The sequence below is a fragment of the Hypanus sabinus genome, chromosome 19, assembly GCF_030144855.1.
Source record: "Hypanus sabinus isolate sHypSab1 chromosome 19, sHypSab1.hap1, whole genome shotgun sequence".
In the NCBI taxonomy this organism is placed as follows: domain Eukaryota; kingdom Metazoa; phylum Chordata; class Chondrichthyes; order Myliobatiformes; family Dasyatidae; genus Hypanus; species Hypanus sabinus.
In genome coordinates, this window is record NC_082724.1 from 39,783,707 (window position 1) to 39,804,032 (window position 20,326).

Here is a 20,326-nt window from a genome sequence, read left to right on the forward strand (position 1 = left end):
TATCGCATTCTCTCTAGTTGGGACATCTATGCACTGATTAGGGAACCTTTCCTGAACATACTTGACAAAGTCTTTCCCATCCAGCCCTTTTACAGTATGGGAGTCCCAGACAATATGTAGAAAGTTAAAATCACCTACTATTACAACCTTATGTTTCTTCTGATCTTTCTACAAACTTTAAATGTCTCATACTGTGTCAAACATATCTAGGATTCTCTTTGATGAGGTGAAACATTCCTCTAACTGAAAATGAGACCCATAATCAATGATTTCTAACCATTTTCACCTCAATTTTAGGAAGAAATTTTTCCTCTTGGATTAAGTAACTCCTTGCTCTCCATTACCCCCCAAAAATCAGCAACAATCTAGCCATTTGCTCATTTTAATTAAAATTCTTCGACTATGATAATTTATCCCCTGCATTTTCTGTGGTGGTGTCTATTCTTTCACGAATGTCGTGACTGATTAACTTTAGTTTGCAGCTAAAAAGTTTGTATCCAGTGCTGCCATATCAAAAGTTGTGTGCATGGTAATATTCATTCTACAATGCATCAACATGTTTTTTAAAAGTATGCAGAGATTTTTTTTTAACCGTCTCTTCTCGCACATTCAAGAAACTCCTTGACCTGATGTTTTAATTGAGATCATAGCTCATTCAAAATAAAGATGAACAAATACAGCATTCACCCTTGTCCCAGTTCTAGAATGTTATACCAGTTCAATTGAACTAATGTGACACTTCCATTTTCAGCATATTCCACAATCAAGATCAATGACTGAAGTCCGTAAACTAATACTAATGTGTCATTTGTAAAGCATGTTTAGACTATCCAAGATACATCAGTGAGAAGGGATCAGCATGTCTTCTTTCCCTCAATGGCAGCACATAACATAACTCCTAACAACATAGCTGCAGTAGAATGAGAGAGAACTGCTGCTACACATAGTAGTTTGCATCAAAACAAAAAGGTGTATTTTAATACAATAGAACTATTCTTTATTAAACTGAATAACTGCTACCTGCAATACATATAAAAAAGATAACTTACGTGACATTCTTGGAATCCTGATCTGAGCACTGCTGATTCCATCCCCACCATCGCTGAATGTCTTCACTTCAATAATATAGTCAGCATCATCAGGTAGTAGAAGCTCCACAGATGTGTTATTGGTTTCTATCACCTTGGAACTACTTTGTCTGTTATTTCTGTACAAAACCTGTCAAGGTATAAGCACAATTAGGAATTATTCCTAAAACTAGACCCCATAACATTGGCCAAAACACTCACTCTCTCTCGATATTTTTTCCTTCTTATGCATTAACATAAGTATCAATTATATAATGGAGCAGTTAAGTTTTATTTCAGACATAGAGGCTAAGTAATTGTAAGCACCATTTTAAGCAGTATGAATGCCATTTGTATTATTGTGAGCTACATTCCGCCATAATTCCTATATTTCTTCTTCTGTAGCTTTTGGGCTTCTGTCCACTTTTGATATTGGTTCTAATGTTCCTGCCTTTGAAAATAAAACAAAGTGCATAATTCCCCCCTTTTAATTGAACTAATATTCAGCACCTTTCTCCACCATGAGCTTGCCATTGCTATATATAGATTATGGAGATGTTTTGAGGTATTGACCAACTTTGCCTAACTTTTTGCCATTCCAATGCCTATGCTCCAAGTCACATTTTATTAAAGCATTAAGCAGCCCTAATGCAATGGAATATATACAGGCACCCTCCAATATTCTGCACTATTGTCAGTTTTCTGCAAAATATTCAGGATTCCAGTCAATGATATGAGAAAAGTATCAATAGAAGCTAGCTATGCAAGAGTAAGCAACCACTTTTCTCTATTTGTAGAGAAAAGTGACCTGGATTTTGACTGGATAATGGTGAGGCTAATAATAGCAGCTGTTATAATATAGAAAACCATTTCTGATTTTCACAGTGCAGTCAAATGTGTAAGTCTGGAAACTGCTGTTGAAGGAAGATGACTTCTCCATCTGGAGCATTACGCAGAAGCTGTAAACAAAAAAAATACAGTGGACTTTCTTTATTTTCACATCAGTTTTTCACTAAAGGTAGCAGCAGAAGTCTGATAATTCCAGGAGATAATGAGTTTGTCACAGCATGTTTTGTGATAGGTGCTGCTGAAAAACTCACTGACTGTGAAAATTTTACTTTGCAAGTTTGCAAGTTGTTTTTGCATCTGATTTTAAATGACCAATTGTCCTTAATAATCATCATTTTGCTTCTGTACAAGATTTTATCCCAATTTATATTCCCTGCTTGAAACTTTTCTAAGACAGACTTTACTTTTTCCAATGGGAAACTTATACCCTAAACTTTTGTACGTCACTGTGATTTCTTATCTCATCACAGAGTAAGTGTGGTGAACTACATATACCTGTCTGGACGCGCCCCCCCTGCTGACTGCTCATGTGGCTCCTCCCACAGACCCCTGTATAAAGGCGATTGGAGGCACTGCTCCTCCCTCAGTCTCCAGGATGTTGTGTGATGGTCTCTTGCTGCTGATAGTGCTCTCTTCCCAGCTAATAAAAGCCTATCTCTCGCCTCACGTCTCCGAGAGTTATTGATGGTGCATCAGTAAGCAAGTTGAGGAAGGGGGATTGCTATTAGCACTACTTTTAAAGATCTTATGCCTCTGAGTGAGATTTTGTTAATTTTTCACGTCTTAAGCATAAAGTACTTTGAAGTTATGAGATGCACAACTGATGCAGGAAACTGTTCGGCATCCAGAATTGAATTACACACTGAAGGAACTGGTCTAATTTCCCAATTTGCATGATTTCACTTGTCTTATCTAACTCAGGTTAGTTCTTTAATCTTGTAAATTGTGCAAGAAAAGTAGGCACCATTGTATACATTCTAGGTTTTGTGATAAAAATTGCATGCTTGTACTTCTGAATGTAATCGTTAACCATCTGGAGAAAAGACCATTATTTGGAGGGTGATTAGTTCAGAGTCCAGCAAAGATGACCTGTTAACACTGTGTGCATGCTTCAGAATTCATAATACAGTACAACTATTTATAAAGCCATTTCCAATAAGTGCATATTTGCTTGAAATATTCTGTTGAATTGGTGAATCAGTGAGATTGGGGCGGCTCAGGAATCCAGCAAGATGGGTTCTGCCATGACTTCCAGTGATGTCCTTGGAGAGTATGCATGTTCTCAGTGGGACAGTCTGGGTTTATTCCCAGTGCTCTGGTTTCCTCCCACACACCAACAATGTGCAGTGATATACGAAAGTTTAGGATATAAATTAGGGTGGAAATTAAAGTACTCTGTAAATTCCCTTACTGTTTAATTGAGTGGAAAAATATGGAAGAAGTTGATTTGACTATCGAAAAATGAAATAGGTATTTGAAGGATTGGTATAAAAAAATTGGTGCTCCATGTTTGGCAAGGACACAGTGGGCTAATTTTGTGCTATATCCCTTTAACAGATCAGACAGATTGATGTCATTTGGATTAGGATCTTGCGCCATACTATTTCATTCATGAACACTCAGGATAGAGCATGAGCTTCCAAGGAATGCCTCAGACCTATCTCCCTGCCGACCAAGGACACTAGGACATCAGAAAAGGAAGAAGGTATAGACCCTGTGTCACCCTCTAATCTGTCCTATCAATCAATATGCTGGTCATGCTGGTCTTAACTCCTCTTCTGTAACAATTCCCTATAATCTTCAATTCCTCAATCTTCTGAGTAGTTATCTTATTTACTTACCGTAGCTCTTGAGCATGCTTTTCCCTAATCCAGCTTCCCCAACAGCACTCACCACCTACTCCCCCAATCTCCAGCTTTCCTGCAACAAACTATACTGATATGCTGCCGGTGCCAATCTTTCAATCCACCTCCCTTCCACCAGCCAACAAAATACCAGTCTTCCAAATTCTGCTCCCCTCCCAAAATCACTTTCTTGTCTTCTCCACCTGATCAAATGACAATCTTTCACTCCCAAACCACAACGTTATGAAACACCAGTTGCCAGATCTCTACTCCCATTCTCTAACCCCAAAATCCAATCACAGCACAGATCAACTGAAACCCTTGAGGCAATACTAAACTGCATTGGAGTAAGGAGAAGTTGCTGGCACTTTTGAGCTACATTGACTTCTCTGTTGTGTCCAAGACTTTGGATAGATAACTGGTTAAGAGATAGCTAATGTTGTTGTGTGAATGAAGTCACTGGAGAATATTAGTGGTAGATACAAGGTAGTTTCTTTATTCAACAAAGCAAGATACGGCAGGCATGATATGGAGACCCTTTTGGTGGAAAGGTCCCTGGCCCAACATGGGGCTCGATATTTAATGTGCCAAGCATCAAAGGCCAGTCAATATTTACAATGTATGGACAATGTTTTCTTTGAAACTACATACAACCTTCACACTTCCAGATTCACATCCACACCATAGACAGCTAAACGAACTTTAATCAGCATTGTATGGACTGGGATTCACAGCTTTTAGGAACAGATTGTTCAGAGCAGCACACCAAATTAAATCCACAATACTCTTTCAGATGTGAAGACCGATAGCCAAAGTCAATTGCTAAATATATATGTCCTAAACCCAACAATCAATCTAACAGCTAAGGCTTATGAATTATTTTATGACCGCAAAAGACCATGCAAGGGGATCCCCTGGAAGTCATTATCATGCCCCTTGCTTTCCGTGCAGTAAATAATTTACTTGGAGTTGGTATGTGGATTACATAATGGATCAGACCCTGCAAGGTTGCTGCCTCTGACCAAAATAAAGGCTGTCTGTAGTCCACCAACTGCAGTTTCTTTGCATGTGGAAAGTGGAAGTATCTTACTAGTTTTTGCATGATGGGGTCCAGCTGCAAGGTCTGGCAACAGGACCATCAATAGTGCAGTTCAAAGTCTCCACCCCTGAAAACTCCCAATGCCCTTTGTTAACCAGTAAAGATGTAGAAAAGCTTTGCTAACTACAAAACTAATGATTTATTTTTAATATTCTTAGATGTTCCTGAAACTCAGAGACAATTAATAAACAATAAAACTAAAGTGATTGTTTATAAAACAAGCATAACATTTTAAACAAGATATTTCTAACATCATTTATGTCCCATAGTCCTTGAATGATCTGCCAACAGATCCCCCTAGTTATCCAATCTCAACCAGCTATGATGTTGTACACCTCTATAAATCATCTCCAACCATTCTTTGTTCCAAGAAGAACAGCAGCTATATATTCTAATCTTATGATGCAATTCCTCATGCTAGCAAGTATTTTCATATATTATTTCTGTATCTTTTCCAAAACCTTTTAAATGTAATACTTCATTTCAAGGTTATATGCAGATATATAAGATCCCTTTGTTTCTGTAGACTCTTCAGTTGGTTCACACTTGCTTTGTACATATTGGTGAAAATCATTTAAAGAGCCTGTAACACATTCATTTTGGGAGACAGAATAAACTCAATGCTCTCCAAATAATCTTAGAGCTTTGTAATGTTAAACAATTTTACCATTAAAGTGAGGTTCTTGTCCAAAATCTGCCAAGTAAAAGAAGTACTAAATAAATTTAGTGCAATGTGTTTTAATTTATAAGGGATTTAGTCTCAACGGATTTTCTCAAAGATAGAATATTTCATTGTGCACAGTTTTTAAAAATTAAAGTGCTTTTTTCATCATTACCCAGGAGATCAATAAAACAGTCTGCAGTATCGTATCCCTTGGAAATAATATGTAACCAGATACTTAACAAATACTCTTACAGATTGTTAGATTTACTTACTTTATATCCTGTCACTTCTGATTCATTTTCCATTGCTTTGACGTGGTCCCAGTTTAGAACAACTCTGGAGCTAGCTGATTCCCACCATATTTTTCCAGGTGCTTGACTTGGTGCTATAAGATAATGAAATACTAAATTGATATCTTATATCAGTGAACACAAATAATATTAGGCAATTTATGAGGTGGAATTCTTAAGCCCAGAGATGCCATCTACCTGTCTGTTTTTATATGCAAGAACCAGCTTTTGAAACGAGATGAAATAATACTATCATCCAATGCCAAAAAAAAAATGGTACAATGCCTTAATGACTACTACCCGGTGGCTCTGACATCCAAACGTGAAGTGCTTTGAGATACTGGTCATGGCAGACATCAACACTGACCTCACAAACTGATCGACTGTAATTCACCTATGGTCCATGGGCGAAAGCCATCTCCCTGGCCCTACACTCATCTCTGGAACATCTGGATAACAAAGATAGCTAAGTCAGACTCAAAGTTGTTGACCATAGCTCCACTTTCAATACCAAAATTCCAAGCTACCTCACCTCCAAACTCCTAAACAGATTCTCAGCTTCTCCCTCTGCAAATGTATCATTGAGTTCTTGGCCAACAGACTGTAAACATTAAGGACAGGCAGCATAATCTCTTACAGAATTATCCTCAACACAGGTAGCCAGAACGCTGCACCCTCACCCCCTAATTTTACTCTCTTTACACTCCTGACAGTGTGCCCAGATTCTGCTCTGACTCTATCTACAAGTTCTCAGAAGACACCGTGGCAGTGGGAGAGAGCTTGAATATTGATGTGATAAAGTATAGGAAGGACATAGAGAGCCAGGCAGCATGGAGACAAAACAACAATCTTATCTCAAAGTCAGTAAAACAAAAGAACTCGTCATTGACTTCAGCAAGCGTGGCACAGTTTACAGCTTGCATATATCAATGGTGCTGAAGTGGAGAAGCTTGAGAGTTTCCGCTTTCTATGTGTAAGCGTTACTGATAGCTTTCCCTGGTTCAACAGCCAAGAAAGAACAGCAGCACCTCTACTTCCTAAGAAGGCTGAGGATATTTGATACGTCCTCATTGACTCTCACAGAAAGCATTCAATCACAGCATGATACAGCAACTTCTCTGGTCTTGAGCATAAGAAATTGCAGAGAGTTCTGGACACAGTCCAGTTTGTCATTAAAAGACAGCCATTGATTCTGTAAGCACTTCCAAATGCTGAGGGAAAGAAGCTAGCATAATCAAACATCCTCCCACACTGGCCAATCGCTCTTCTCCCCCCTTCCGTAAAAAAATTGAAAACAGGCACCATCCGGCTCAAGGACAGCTTCCATCCTGCTGTTATAAGACTATTAAATGGATCTCTTTTATGATAAAGAAAAACCCTTGGTTTCTCAATCTACCTGGTTATTGCCCTTGAATTTTATTTGTCTGCCTACACTGCACTTTCTCTGTAACTGTAACATTATACCTTCATTATGTTATTGTTTTTCCCATTGATGATAAAATATGTATGCATGTATAGCATGTAAAAAATATATATTTTTAATGTATCTCAGTATAATAAGAAACCAACTACAAAATACCAATTTACAATGTAAAAGCAACTTCTGGATTTTTCTGTTTGTAAATTCAGGCTTATTTTTATGAAGAGAAAAAGAAAAGATGTTTATATTGAATTTCTGAAATAGAATTATTAACTGTTAAGGGTCAGTTAATATTACAGAAGGCTTTGTCAGAGATTATTCTGCAAATACAACTTCAAGTGAAGAAATTCCAGATTTTTATGTCTCCATTTTTCACATTATGGAATGTTGGAAGCATATCTTGACAAATCCCATGAAAGTAATTTCAGAAGTTCATCAGTCTTTCACAGAAATACTCACGTGGTTTCTTAGTTGTGACGTTGACTGGAAGACTGGCAGGTCCTGTCCCAGCACTACTGAAAGCTGTTACTACCAGATAATAAAGGGTGCTGCCCTTCAATCCTGTGACTTTTGTTGAAGTGTTGTTTCCATTTAATCTCAGTTTGCTTGCTACTTCTTCATTTTCATCATCCGACCAATACCATATCTTAAGAAAAAGACATAAAAGCAGAAGAAAAGAGAATATGAATTGATTTCCAATAAATTTTTTCCATGACTGAATTCTATAGGTATGTCAGGAACAGAACTGATGGCATTACTGTACAGCAAATAATGAAGGCATTATTGTCATCAGACCCTCTATGATGATAAAGCAAATTGAAACTTGTGGACTGTACAATTTGTATACTCTAGTTGTGCAATGGTAAAAGCTGTGAATGGAGCTACTGCTTGAGTATATGTCAGTTTCCTGCATGAGCAATTTTATGACCAACTTCCTCTGTTTTCTGCAGACACAAAATTAATCAATATATGAGAGTGCAGATGTTGCAACCTGGAGTAATGCACAATATGCTCTAGGAACTCAGCAGGCCTGCCAGGACATATGAAGGGAAAAGGGATATTTTGGGTTGAAACCCTTTATCTGGGCTGAAAGATTGAGGGGAGATGGCCAGTATAAAAAGGTGGAATAAGAGCTGTCAGGTGTTACCAGCCGAGTAAGGCTGAGAAGTAGGTGGGGGAAAGGAGAGAGGAAAGCACCAGAAGCTGTGGCGTGATAGGTTGAAGTGACAAAGAACTGAAGATGACAAAATCTGATAGGAGAGGAAGATGGAGCATGGAATAAAGGGAGGAAGGTGGGGAAGTAGTGGGCAAGGGGCTCCAGTGGAAAATTTTCCTTCAGTTTTTCAGTTCCCTCAGCCTCTCAGTCCAGTGTAGATAATGGGCAGGTTGAGATGATGGATGAGATGAACGAAACAGAGTGATGGGGAATAAAGAGGAGCAATTGCTGAAGTTGGAGATTTTAATGTTCAGCCCACCAGGTTGTTGCCTACACTGCTGGAATGTGAAATGCTGTTCATCTAGTTTGCATTTTGCCTCATCGTGGCAGTAAAGGAGGTCAAGGGCAGCCATGTTGGTGTGAGAATGGCAAGGAGAATTAAAGTGACTAGTCACTGGGGAATTTCAGAGAGCCATGGTGGATAGTGCATAATTACTCTATGAAGTAGTCTTCAATCTGCATCTAGTGGGAAATGCAGACTGGATGAAGGCTTTATAATCGCCTGCTGTAGCCATCCAGATCTCCCAGTTACCAGGCGTTTTAATTCTCCTCCATCTTCCCACATCGACATGTTTACTCTCAGCCTCCTCTAACAAACTAAATAAGAACTAGAGGAACAGCACCCTATATTCCACCTGAGTAGCCGACAACCTGGTGGCATGAATACTGAATTCTCCACCTTTCAGTAATTACACCCCTCTGTCCCTTTCCCCTCCTCCTCATCTACTTGGACCCATCACTATACCCTCCTCCACCCACACCATCAGCCCATCACCCACATACTCCTCCCACTGGTTCACCTCTCTGACTACTGTCATCTTCATTCCTTATCTTCCTTCCTTTATTATATACACCCCCTTCTCTGAGCTATCAGATTCCAACACCTTCAGCCCTTTGTCCCTTCCGCCTATTACCTCCCAGCTTTTGGTGTTATTCCCTATCCCATCTGTCTATCACTGTCTGCCCTCTCCTCCACTTTCAACAGGATCCACTAATTCAACAGGATCCTGCCAGCTCTTGCTCCTCCCATTCCCTCACTACCCTTTGTCTTTAAGTCTAGTGAAAGTCTCGACCTGTAATGTCAACTGCCTGTTTTCCTCCATAAATGTTGCCCGACCCTCTGAGTTTCTCCAGCATTTTTTGTGTTGCAGCAGTATATGAGTATATACTGTACATTTAGAAAATTGTAACAGAAATGATAACAAAATGCAATATGAAGGTAAATGTCATTCAAGATGAGTATACAGTATTTGTGAGATCTAGATGTTAATTAATGCCAAAATAAAAATAGAACAATGCTTAAACTCATCACTAGATCAGATCGCAATCACGGGAGAAGAAATGCAGTTAATGTTTCAAGTCAAAGATCCTTCAGAAGGTTTCATTTGATTTTCATTTGTCACCGAAGGCCGATTTTCTCTTGAATTTTCAGATTCCTATCAATGGGTAAGTATCATTATCAAAGGCACAGGGGCCAGCAGAAACTTTGTTCTACTTCCCTCGTCTTTACGTTGAAGAAAGTTATTGCAAAATGATGCTTTTGCTCAATAATATCTGTCAGTTAGTTTCAATCATAAGTTTGTTTTGTCAATAGTATTCCCCAAAGAAATTGTAATGAATACTTAATCCTCAGATATCACAGATAAATTCAATTCCAGATGGTCGATCTGTGCTGAAATTCCCATTTCTCAACTTGCATCTTATAGAGTGAATTGCAACATTTCCGGATTCTGCATTTGGTTAGCTTATTTCTTTAAATAATTATTTTATTGGAAAACATAAAAGGCAAATCTATACCTACGTTTTTTTCTCATCAAAATTGTCAAATTGAGGTAAAATTGATATTTATTCCAAATGGGCATATAGTGATACAGCATAATAGATAATTTTAATTAATAAAAATGATAGTCCATATTTTAGACTTTGAAATCTTGAAAAATATTGATATACTTGAGAAATTTCAATTCTCATAATTAGAACTAACATGTATTAAATGGTCAATGCTGTATGTGATTTTATATAACATAACATTGTGCAGTAACTATGTGACAAAATCAGCATAAACCAATTTCATAATGTAGTTCAAAAACTCTTTGTTCAGGAAGAAAGAAAAAGAATAACTTTTACTTGATATGGAAACCATTAAAGCATCTCTAAACTTCTTGTAAACAATGCTTGCACTCACATAATTTCTGTTAGATTTAGTAATTGGAAACTATTGTGAGGGGAAGTTCAAACTACTTAAGTATAAGGTAGTATAAAATTAAACCTGTAGAATCTTACACGAATTACTTATACATTTCAATGAACACGTGGGTATTTGTTGAGTTTTGGTAACCTTGATATAGGTTGATGCTTTGCTTCTTAATGGCAATGAAATACAAATTATACTGTATAATACATTATTTTTTCATATTCCTTCAACACAAAACATTGCAAAAATTAATTAGCTTTTTTTCCGCTCACCCCTGAGAATATTGACAACTCGTTATGGATAAACTTTAAAGGATGAGTTATTCCCCAAACACCCTGTTGAACTGCATTAACTTCAGCTATAATTACTTGGATTCTTTTCATCTTTCTGAATTAATTACAGAAAACATTTTTCTTACCTCATAACCCCGGACTTTTCCTTTGTTTGTCTCCCAAGGAACAGCTTCCCAGAAAACTTGGACTTCAGAGGCTGACAGACTTTTGGCAGAGACATTGTACGGTGCTACAGTGGGCTCTAGATCACAAGGAGGAGAGGCCCATTAACATTCTTGGACCAAAATTAATTCTGATAGTCTTACCTTGATGAGTTTGGGTTCAAATGGTAAGAAGTTGGTTTTCTGAAAAAATCTGTTGGATCCATTAACTTCTTGTTTAACTTCTTGTGTTTATTTTTTTTAAGCTGATCTCTTTAAGAAGTACTAGGAAGATGTAATTAACAATATCAAGCAACATCAGAATTATGAATCCAGTTTTGAATTTTGCAAGCTCAAGCACACAGTCTAATATCAAACGTAAAGCCTCACTAAAAGGAGGAAATTGTGCATCTCATTGCAATATGTGGCTATTACATAGAACTGCAGAAAAAGTAGATTTAGAAAAGTTCACCATTGATAGTCATTTTCCCAATAAGAACTGACGTTTTTAATTTTACAGCACTAACCACCATTATTTATTGATATAATGCATCAAAAATTGATTCCTCTGATTCAGTGATTAATAGCCTTATGCCAAATAGAATCTGGTACATGGTGTAAGCTGTAAGTTCTGGAAAGGATAATTGGAATCAGAATGGGGTACTGTATTCTAAAGAGCCAATATTTTTCACTGAATGAATTAATCTGTTATCAACTGCTCAAGAATCTGCTGAAGTTGTCTGCTTAAAGCAAGTATTTACCAGTAAATTGTAGCTAGCAGAAGATATAAAAGAAAGCAAATTCAAAAAACATTGTTTCCATACTTAGCTTGCAGGCAACAATTAAAATAGAAGTAAAGCTGATAAATCACATCAAAAATTTCATAATAGGGAAGAAAATATAATGCAGAATATCCAAATGACTAATATCCAAATTACAAATTACTGATTTATCTAGAATCATAAAATAGTTAGAGTACAGAAGGAGGTCATTTGACTCATCAATTATGCCACACAAGATCCATGACTTAACTTCAAAAGATAATTAATTAAGGCTTGCTTTTAGGACTCAGCTAAAAACTAGGGCAAATCTCTGATTTTGTTTTCTGGCATTGGTCATCTTTTCTTTTTGGGAACACTGAACTTCCTTGCTGTGTTAAATGACATCAGCTGATCTATTAACCCTTATCTGTGGTAAGAAATAGAGAGGGTCTTCAAACAAACAGATTGAAGGATTCCAAACCAAGTGAGGTCTAAATGAGAAGAAAAATGAAAAGTGGATACAATTAGTATACCAAAATTAATCAAAGATTGGAAAATAATGAGGTTTTATGCTTGTAAAGTTGCATTTTAGGGTTTGGAATGTTGATCAGCAGCAATTATCACTTCCCAACCAATTAAGAATGCACTGGCCTCAAATTTCTATTGTACCATTCAATATTTTTGTTGGCTAGTGAATAGAATTCTATTTACACTTTTAAATATTGTGCAATTAATGCAGAAGACCAAATTGATTATGGCTTCCTTATAGATGTAGGCATCTGGATGTACTGTACATACTGACAGTGCAGGAGATTCATGCATATTCAGGTTTGTGAGCAGCAGCATAAGCAATGAATGTGAGAATTGGCTCAATGTCAATTAAAGAGAAGTAGTCTCAGTATGGAGCTTAAAGTCTGGATAATAACCTATGCTGAGCTGAAGTCAGGGCCTTGTGCCTTGGCTCTTGGTAGGGTCACCTATGCCAAACAGGTCAGATGGTAAAGGCCAGACTAAGAGTGGTCCACTGGTCCCCAAGGTTTAGAGGTTCAGCTTAGGGCTTACAACCCCGACTGGTCAAAAAAATTGTTACAAAAACAGCAATGAAGATTCCTTCTATGTGGCCAAGGATAGACGGAGATTCAGATTCAGATTCAGATTCAATTTATTGTCATTTATAAACCACAAATACAATGTAGTTAAAAAATGAGACAACGCACTCTGGAATAATAACATGAAAAAAGCACAAAACAGACCACACAAGAAAAGCCACATAGCGTTTGGTAATCCCAAATCCAGAGTCCGGAGAGGCTGCTGCGCATCGATATCGCGCTACCGTCTTAGCACATTCCCCAGAAAGGAACTACAAACCCATCAGACAAACCTAAAGCTACAAGACCTACACAAAACCACATAGTTACATATAGTTATAGTTAACGTATAGTTTCAGCAGTGCAGACAATACCATAATTGATTAAAGACTAACTGACAAAGACCACATAATTATAACACATAGTTTCAACAGTGCAAAGCAATACCTTAATCTGATAAAGAGCAGTCCATGGCACAGTTGAAAAGAGAGTCTCAAAGTTCCAAAAGCCCATCATCTCACGCAGACGGTAGAAGGAAGAAAAAATCTTCCTGCCATGAACCTCCAGCGCTGCAGCTTGCTGATATAGTACTTTGGGAGCTCCGACCACCAAATGCCAGTGGCATAATGGGCAATTAATTAATTAAAATTAAATCTCCTTTAACTACCCAATGTAACTGCCAAATGCCTCTCCTGCCTTCAGATTTCCTTCTGGTCCCATATCACTAGTCTACAAGCTTTTTGCTAAACAATCACCATCAGCATTACCTTAATCTAATCCTCAATGTTCTGATTAACTCCAAGTGCATCAACAAACCCCTACCAGTCACCACAACCCATCTTCCTGGAGTATCCTTGTTTCCCAAACATGAATGGGGTTGAGAGGGGAAATAAATTAGTCATGGCAGAATGGCAGAAATGGCAGAACAGACTCAATGGGCCAAATGGCTTAATTCTTCTCCCATGTCTAATGACCTCATTCAAATAGATTAAAATGATTAATAGAATAAAATGAATAAATTAAGTCAAAAATAAGTAAAACATGTTAAAATATCCCAAATTTCTCTTTTGGCATACAGTTAGTAAAGTGCATATGAACTTAGTACTAGTTTTCTCAGACTATTCTGAATTCATAATAATACAAACAACATTAATTAAACTTGTAAACCAATGACAACAACTTGGCTAGGTTGTAAAGACAATATTAAAAACACTGAACAAAAAAACTTGAAACTAAGTGGCAATGAGTAAATTTAAAGAGGCTAAGTACAGGCAAATTCTTCCAGAAACGAGTATAATTTAAGAAAAAATACTGTTGAACGCTAGAAGTGGTAAAGTATTGATGATGACACGTTGCCCTTTACATATGATCAGACCAAGGGGTAGTAAACTATGTAAAAGCAAGCATACACAAATAATCATCATTCAATCCATCAATATGATATTAATAATAAAACAAGTCATTAAAAACTAATTGCACCATTCTGTACAGCAAAGTTAATGGTAAGTAGTCTCTGGGTAAACAGCTATTGGCTTTCATTGTGGTTGAAAATTCCTTGGTTTTGCAATCAAGAAAATCCTATTTGTAATAGAGAAACAAGTCCTAAAAATATAGTGGATTAGGGTTAACATAGACACATAGGGACAAATACACGTTTGCCCAATTGAGCGGCTGCCTCAATTAGCCGTAGTCAAAATAGTATAAAAAAGACAAACTACTATTTAACTGGGTAACACATTATGTACTTAAATGAAATACAGAACAAACTAGAAAACTACCAATACTACTGGTGGTTGTCCGTTGTATCTGATGATGATAGGAACCCTGTGTGGGAGAGTTTTCAAGTGGAAAAGCAATTTCACTGCGGCAGTTTCACTCTCCTGACCTTGGAAGTTCAGGTCCAGTGGTATGAGTGGATGTCACACTGTGTCCTCGCTGGTTGCAGTGGATTATCATCATTTCTTCTGTGCCTCGTCATGCTCTTCATCTCCACATAGTGTTGCAGAAACACCTTCCTGGCCAATGGATCTCACTGTAGATCTCATCTGCCCAGACTTCTGGAAACATGCTAGGACAGGCACATCCCTAACTCACTGGGCTATGAGACTTGCCAGCTACCCTCACCTTGTTAGTCTGCCTTTTGAAGCAGTGTACCGGGTGTGGCTGCTGTTGCATGCAAGCAGCTACTTGGAGCCACAGTTAAGAGCTGAGTGTCTGGTTGGGAAGAAGGTAACATTCAAGAAGATTGTCGATACCTTCAAATTCTTCATAGTACCTAACTTGTTGAAGTTGTGAAATTGTTTCCTTTTCAGTCCCAGCCATTTCAGGCATTTCCAAGTCTGAATGTTTGAAACTGCATTGAAGAAAACAGTTCTGAATTGTCTTACTGCTCATTTATCACCAACTATCAGTGACAAAAATCATTGCTTTTTGAAATAACTAACTGACACTATTTAAAAACTGTTTCCTCTAAGTTTGGTGGAGTGTCTAATGGCTCATAAGTGCATGGGACTGGCACTAGTTAGAAACTGCTCAGCAACAGTATTCTGTCCCAATTAAATGGCAAAGTGTCCCAAATAAATAAATTGAATCCCAGCTATTTTCTCAATTAGTTTTTGATCTTTCAGAGTTGTTCCAAATAACTGATGCCTCAATTAATCGATAACCCAATTTACCAGAATCCACTGTACCTCTCTACATAATGACAGAATCTTATATACTCACACTGTATTCTTAAAATTTCTAGTGACCTTTATCCACATTTTGCTGGTACACATAGTTTCTATTTAACTATGTCATACTATCGTCATTTTGAATGTTGGTTCTAGATCTGAGAATCAGCAATGTCAAAAATATATTCTTCCCAGGTCAACGTGAGCATTACTGTGAACATATAGTAACTCTGAATCCTGACTTGCAGCTATCCCAAGGCTGCTTTCTACTTGAATATATCTGTTGATATTAAGAAAGAAATGTAAAGCCATCCAGGATAGCAGTGTTCAATTTGACACTGATTCTTCGCACAGTTCATCATTTGTGGCTAGGCATTGGTAGAGATCCATTTTCTTCATTAGAAAGGCAGATATTAGGTTTGCTTGTATTCCTAATCAGCCTCCAGTTATCCAGCCCAAACTGGATGCATTCATACATCGATTGTGGATCAGATCAGGCATTCTTCTACTAAGTGACCTGCTGATGGATGAAGATTGAAATATATCAGGAGGAGCCATCAGTTTATCCTGTCTATGGCCAAGCAAAAATAAAATGTAGTTTAAGTTTGCATGTTGTGGATGGTTGCTACTTCTGTGCTGAACTCAGAAATGAGATGTCCTTCAAAATCATCATGGTTAATCGTGCTGCCTTCAAAGGCATTGGAGCTGCCTAACTTATTTTACAAGTTTCTTCCAACTGCACTCAGTATACTAGATGGATGGATAATTTTCTTTTTGATGATGTTGATTGGAAAAGTGCTGATCTTTTTTATGCTGGTGGACTGCGAAAAGCAGGTTCTGCCTCACTAAGTCAACACATCTGGAGCAACAGTGACTGGAGTGGAGAGTGTTATTTACTCACTTATCAAAAATGCTAATATAAAGATAATTTTGATAAATTTTCTGTGGAAGCTAGACTGGTTGTTCTGACAGTCCTGAACATCTGTAGTCATCCTACAAATAACTGTTTAAAAATGCAGATCTCTGGCCTCCAGTAAAACTGGATACATATTCAGAGCTTTTAGCCAGCTGAGGTGAAATAGTAAGATTTGCAATCCTTTTGAATTGGTAAGGATTAATTAGCTGCTTAAATCAGTTATATTACATTCTAATATGTCATATCTGGAGAGAGATCGTAGGACATTCATTAGGAAAGTCAAATTCACTCGGGAGGTGTTTACTAAAACTGCACAAGACTTTTCTTTCACTCATGAATCAGGTAGATACTGTGATCATATACATTTGTGTTTCTGCATTGGATGCACAGCAGACACTCTGATGATAAATTTTGGCCTGAATTTGGAATTATATATTGTTAACTGAAGTGATAATCATTTAGCAATAATCATCACTGAAAGTATTTGAAACTAATGATTAACAAAACATAAAAAGGAGTTCTTGAAATAAATACAATTACTACATTATAATCTTTAAAGTAACTTGGAAATAGTATTTGATACTTTAAGGACATTCTACATATCAATTTGCCTTGACATTTTTTTCTCTCTATGTCAGCAGTTGCATTTCTTCACTCAAAGAATAAAGATTCCAAAATCATAAAGCTATATGTTAACTTTTGTGTAAAAACATTACAAGCAAGAATAATTCCAATTTTATGTCCATTAGGATATCTAAACATTGCTGTTGACAAGCTACAGATGTGGTCCAGTCATAAAGAAAAATCAGTAAATGAATAGGGAGTGCTCAGCAAAGAACAAGAGAAGGTAAGAAGTTTACAAGAACTATTTCCTTCAAGTCTTCTTCAGCATGCTCTGCCATTCAATAGGATCCCTGCTGAATGCTCTGCCATTCAGTAAGAATCACTGCTGGATGCTCTGCTATTCAGTAAGATTAACAAAGTCATAACCTTGAGAAATCCGATGTTTCTCCACCTGCAATGTGAAGTAATTTCTCTGCTTCCCTCTCTGAAATAGTCTTCTGCAAATTTTGAAACTGTGAGTCTTTGTTCTACAGTCCTCAGCCAGGGAAAGCATGGTCAGTCTAGAAGATCTTTGCTCCATCTCTGCTTTAGCAAGGAAAAGAGATTAAATTCACATAGGTATAATACGGACCTATTTACCTACTGCTTCACTCAACACCAAGACCAGGGGAGGAACACAAACATGAGAGGGAGAGGTCCTTGGTAATTGCAGGTAGGTAGAGTGCTAGAGCTCAGGATGTTCACAATCCATAACGACAATTTGGATGAAATAATAAAGTGTAATATATCCAAGCTTGTTGATGATATGAAACTGAGTGCCAGGGTTGCTGCCAAAATTATGCTACTAAGTGGATGTCAGCTAATCGTAAGGCTTCTTTAGTGTGACATGGAAGTTTCTCATTGGAGTAACCTGTAAAAAGTGCCATGAGCGTTCTCTGCATTCCCAACTACTTTTGTGGAAAATTGATCACCCAGCAGGTGATTATGCAATTTATGGTGACACAATGATATCTGCTTAAGGATAAATCATGAATTCAAGAGCCAAGAAAATCTTGATGCTAGGCAATTGTACATATCCAATCAATACTGAAAACAGTCATTATCTTGTCAAGATGGTACAGATGGTAGATGAAAGGCAACCCAGAAAGCGTTAACCTGGATGGCTCAGCTTCAGACTTCAGCATTTTGTCTTGAATGACAGCTGTATTGATTAACTGACTGATAAGCACTATATCAGTCAGCAACAGCTTGAACTGGTTCAACTGTGTAGACACGATAGACTAGAAACAACATCAGTGTCTCTACTTGCTCAGAATGCTAAGGAAATTCAACTGGTCGCTATCAACCATGATGAATTTTTAAGGGTGCACCACTGAAAGCTTCTCCTCTGGATGCATCACAGCTTAATATGGCAAATGACCTGCTCAAAACTGAAAAAAATTGCATAGTTCTTTCAGGACAGACCATCATGAAAACCTGCCTTCCCTCCATCGAATCTGAATACCCTTCTTGCTGCCTGAGAAAGGCAGCCACTATAATCGAAGACCCCTTCCACTGCAGACATTATCCTCCCTTCGTTGGGCAGAAGATACTGAAGCTTGAAGACATGCACCACCAGGCTCAAGGATAGCTTCCATCCTGCTGTTATAAGACTCTTGAACAGACCTCTTGAATGCTAAAGATGAACACTTGACCTTGCAATCTACTGCATCATGGCCCTTACAACCTATTGTCATCTTGCATTGCCCTTTCTCCATAACTCTAATGTTATGTTTTGCCTTCTGTTATTGCTTTCCCGTTGAACTACCTCAATATATTTATGCTTTGAAATAATCTGTATTGATGGCTTGCAAAATCAAGTTTTTCAATGTATCCTGGTATATGTGACAATGACAAACCAATTGCAATGCACATATCAATACGTCAATTAGAAGTAGAACAAGGCCAGTTGGCCCCTCAGGTCTCATCTGCCAAACAGTCAGATCATGGCTGATCCATTCATTATCTCAGTGCAACATCCATTCTGCTGATCCCACAAAGTCTTACATTTTTCAGCTGAGGTGCTTCCACTCTCCTAAATTCCTGCAGATTTAAATTTAGCTTCACCAACCTTCTTCACAAGGCAATTTACCCATTTCAGATATTCCAATTTCTGCCTGGGATGTGCATGTGTGTAACTGAATATGTGCGTGCAGGCAGACAAGTGCACATTCAGGAGATTTGTTAAATGATATATACTGCTGTTGGTGACTGACGTTCTGGAGTTAATTGTGGATAGGATCTGTTGTTGATGACCCCGTGACTTAGTCATTGCTGCATGACAGCACACCCCTAAGTTAACTCTGCATGAAAAAAACAGAGAATGCTGGAAACACTCAATGCTTAAGGCAGCATGACTGAGAAGGGAAAGGCAGTTGACATTTCAGGTCAAGGACCCTACAGCAGAATACGAGAAGCAACATAGCAGAGGTGTTTCAAGTTGGAGGGGGAGAGAGTGGGAGACAAGACAGAGAGAATGAGAGAGAGTAAGAGAGAATGAAAGAGAGATAGATACTGTATTTGTGTGGAGAGAAAAGACGGTATGTTTCTGATAGTGTACAGTACAACATTTTCTAGGAACAATCTCTGGGTATATTCCTTCCTGCATTATAACTTCCCATTGTTTTTTTTGGATCCACTGTTACTTGAAGTTCTCAAGCACGCAGGACCTACCAATGCATGCCCTCCATTTCCACAGGGCTTCGAAGCAGTAGTGTATCTAAGGTATGGTGGGTATGGCACGTGCCCTGGGCGTCACTGGAAGGGGGGCACCACTGAGCAGTTTCTATTAAAGTCAGACAAGCCATCCTCAGATAGTGAAAAAAGAATTTCCTTCAGATGCATGATCTGTCTTTGATTATCATGGGTGAGAAGCACGAGGATAGCCTTATTTCAGAGCAATGTATAAGAAGACCATGAAATGTTTCTTCATGAAGAAGAAGGAAAGTGGAGCTGAAGGACGGAAGAAACAGAAGTTGGAGGCGGAGGAAACCAAGAAGTCGAGCAAGTTCTTCATACCCTTCTTTGAAAAGCCCAGAACAAGTAGTTCGACACGTTCCATGGAGTCGCCTGCACCTGCTACAAGTTTGTTAGAATCCGAAGGTGGATCAAGTATAAATGCGTCACAAGCCGAGGAGGAAGTCAAGTCAGATAAATCCGAGTCTGACGAGATTAAGAGTGAGGCTGCCACAGTGAACGTGGACATGACAG

General features: G+C 38.0%; 1 protein-coding gene across 1 annotated transcript in view; it reads right to left on the reverse strand.

Annotated features, from left to right (window-relative positions):
* Nucleotides 1-20,326, reverse strand: part of LOC132377892 (contactin-4-like) — a 1,978,611-nt gene that overhangs the window by 99,868 nt on the left and 1,858,417 nt on the right. The window contains exons 22-25 of the mRNA XM_059944356.1: nt 11,062-11,177; nt 7,693-7,879; nt 5,796-5,908; nt 1,050-1,218 (exon numbers count right to left, since the gene is read on the reverse strand). Of these exons, the coding sequence (XP_059800339.1) occupies nt 1,050-1,218; nt 5,796-5,908; nt 7,693-7,879; nt 11,062-11,177 (585 nt within the window). The remainder of the gene's footprint in view (nt 1-1,049; nt 1,219-5,795; nt 5,909-7,692; nt 7,880-11,061; nt 11,178-20,326) is intronic.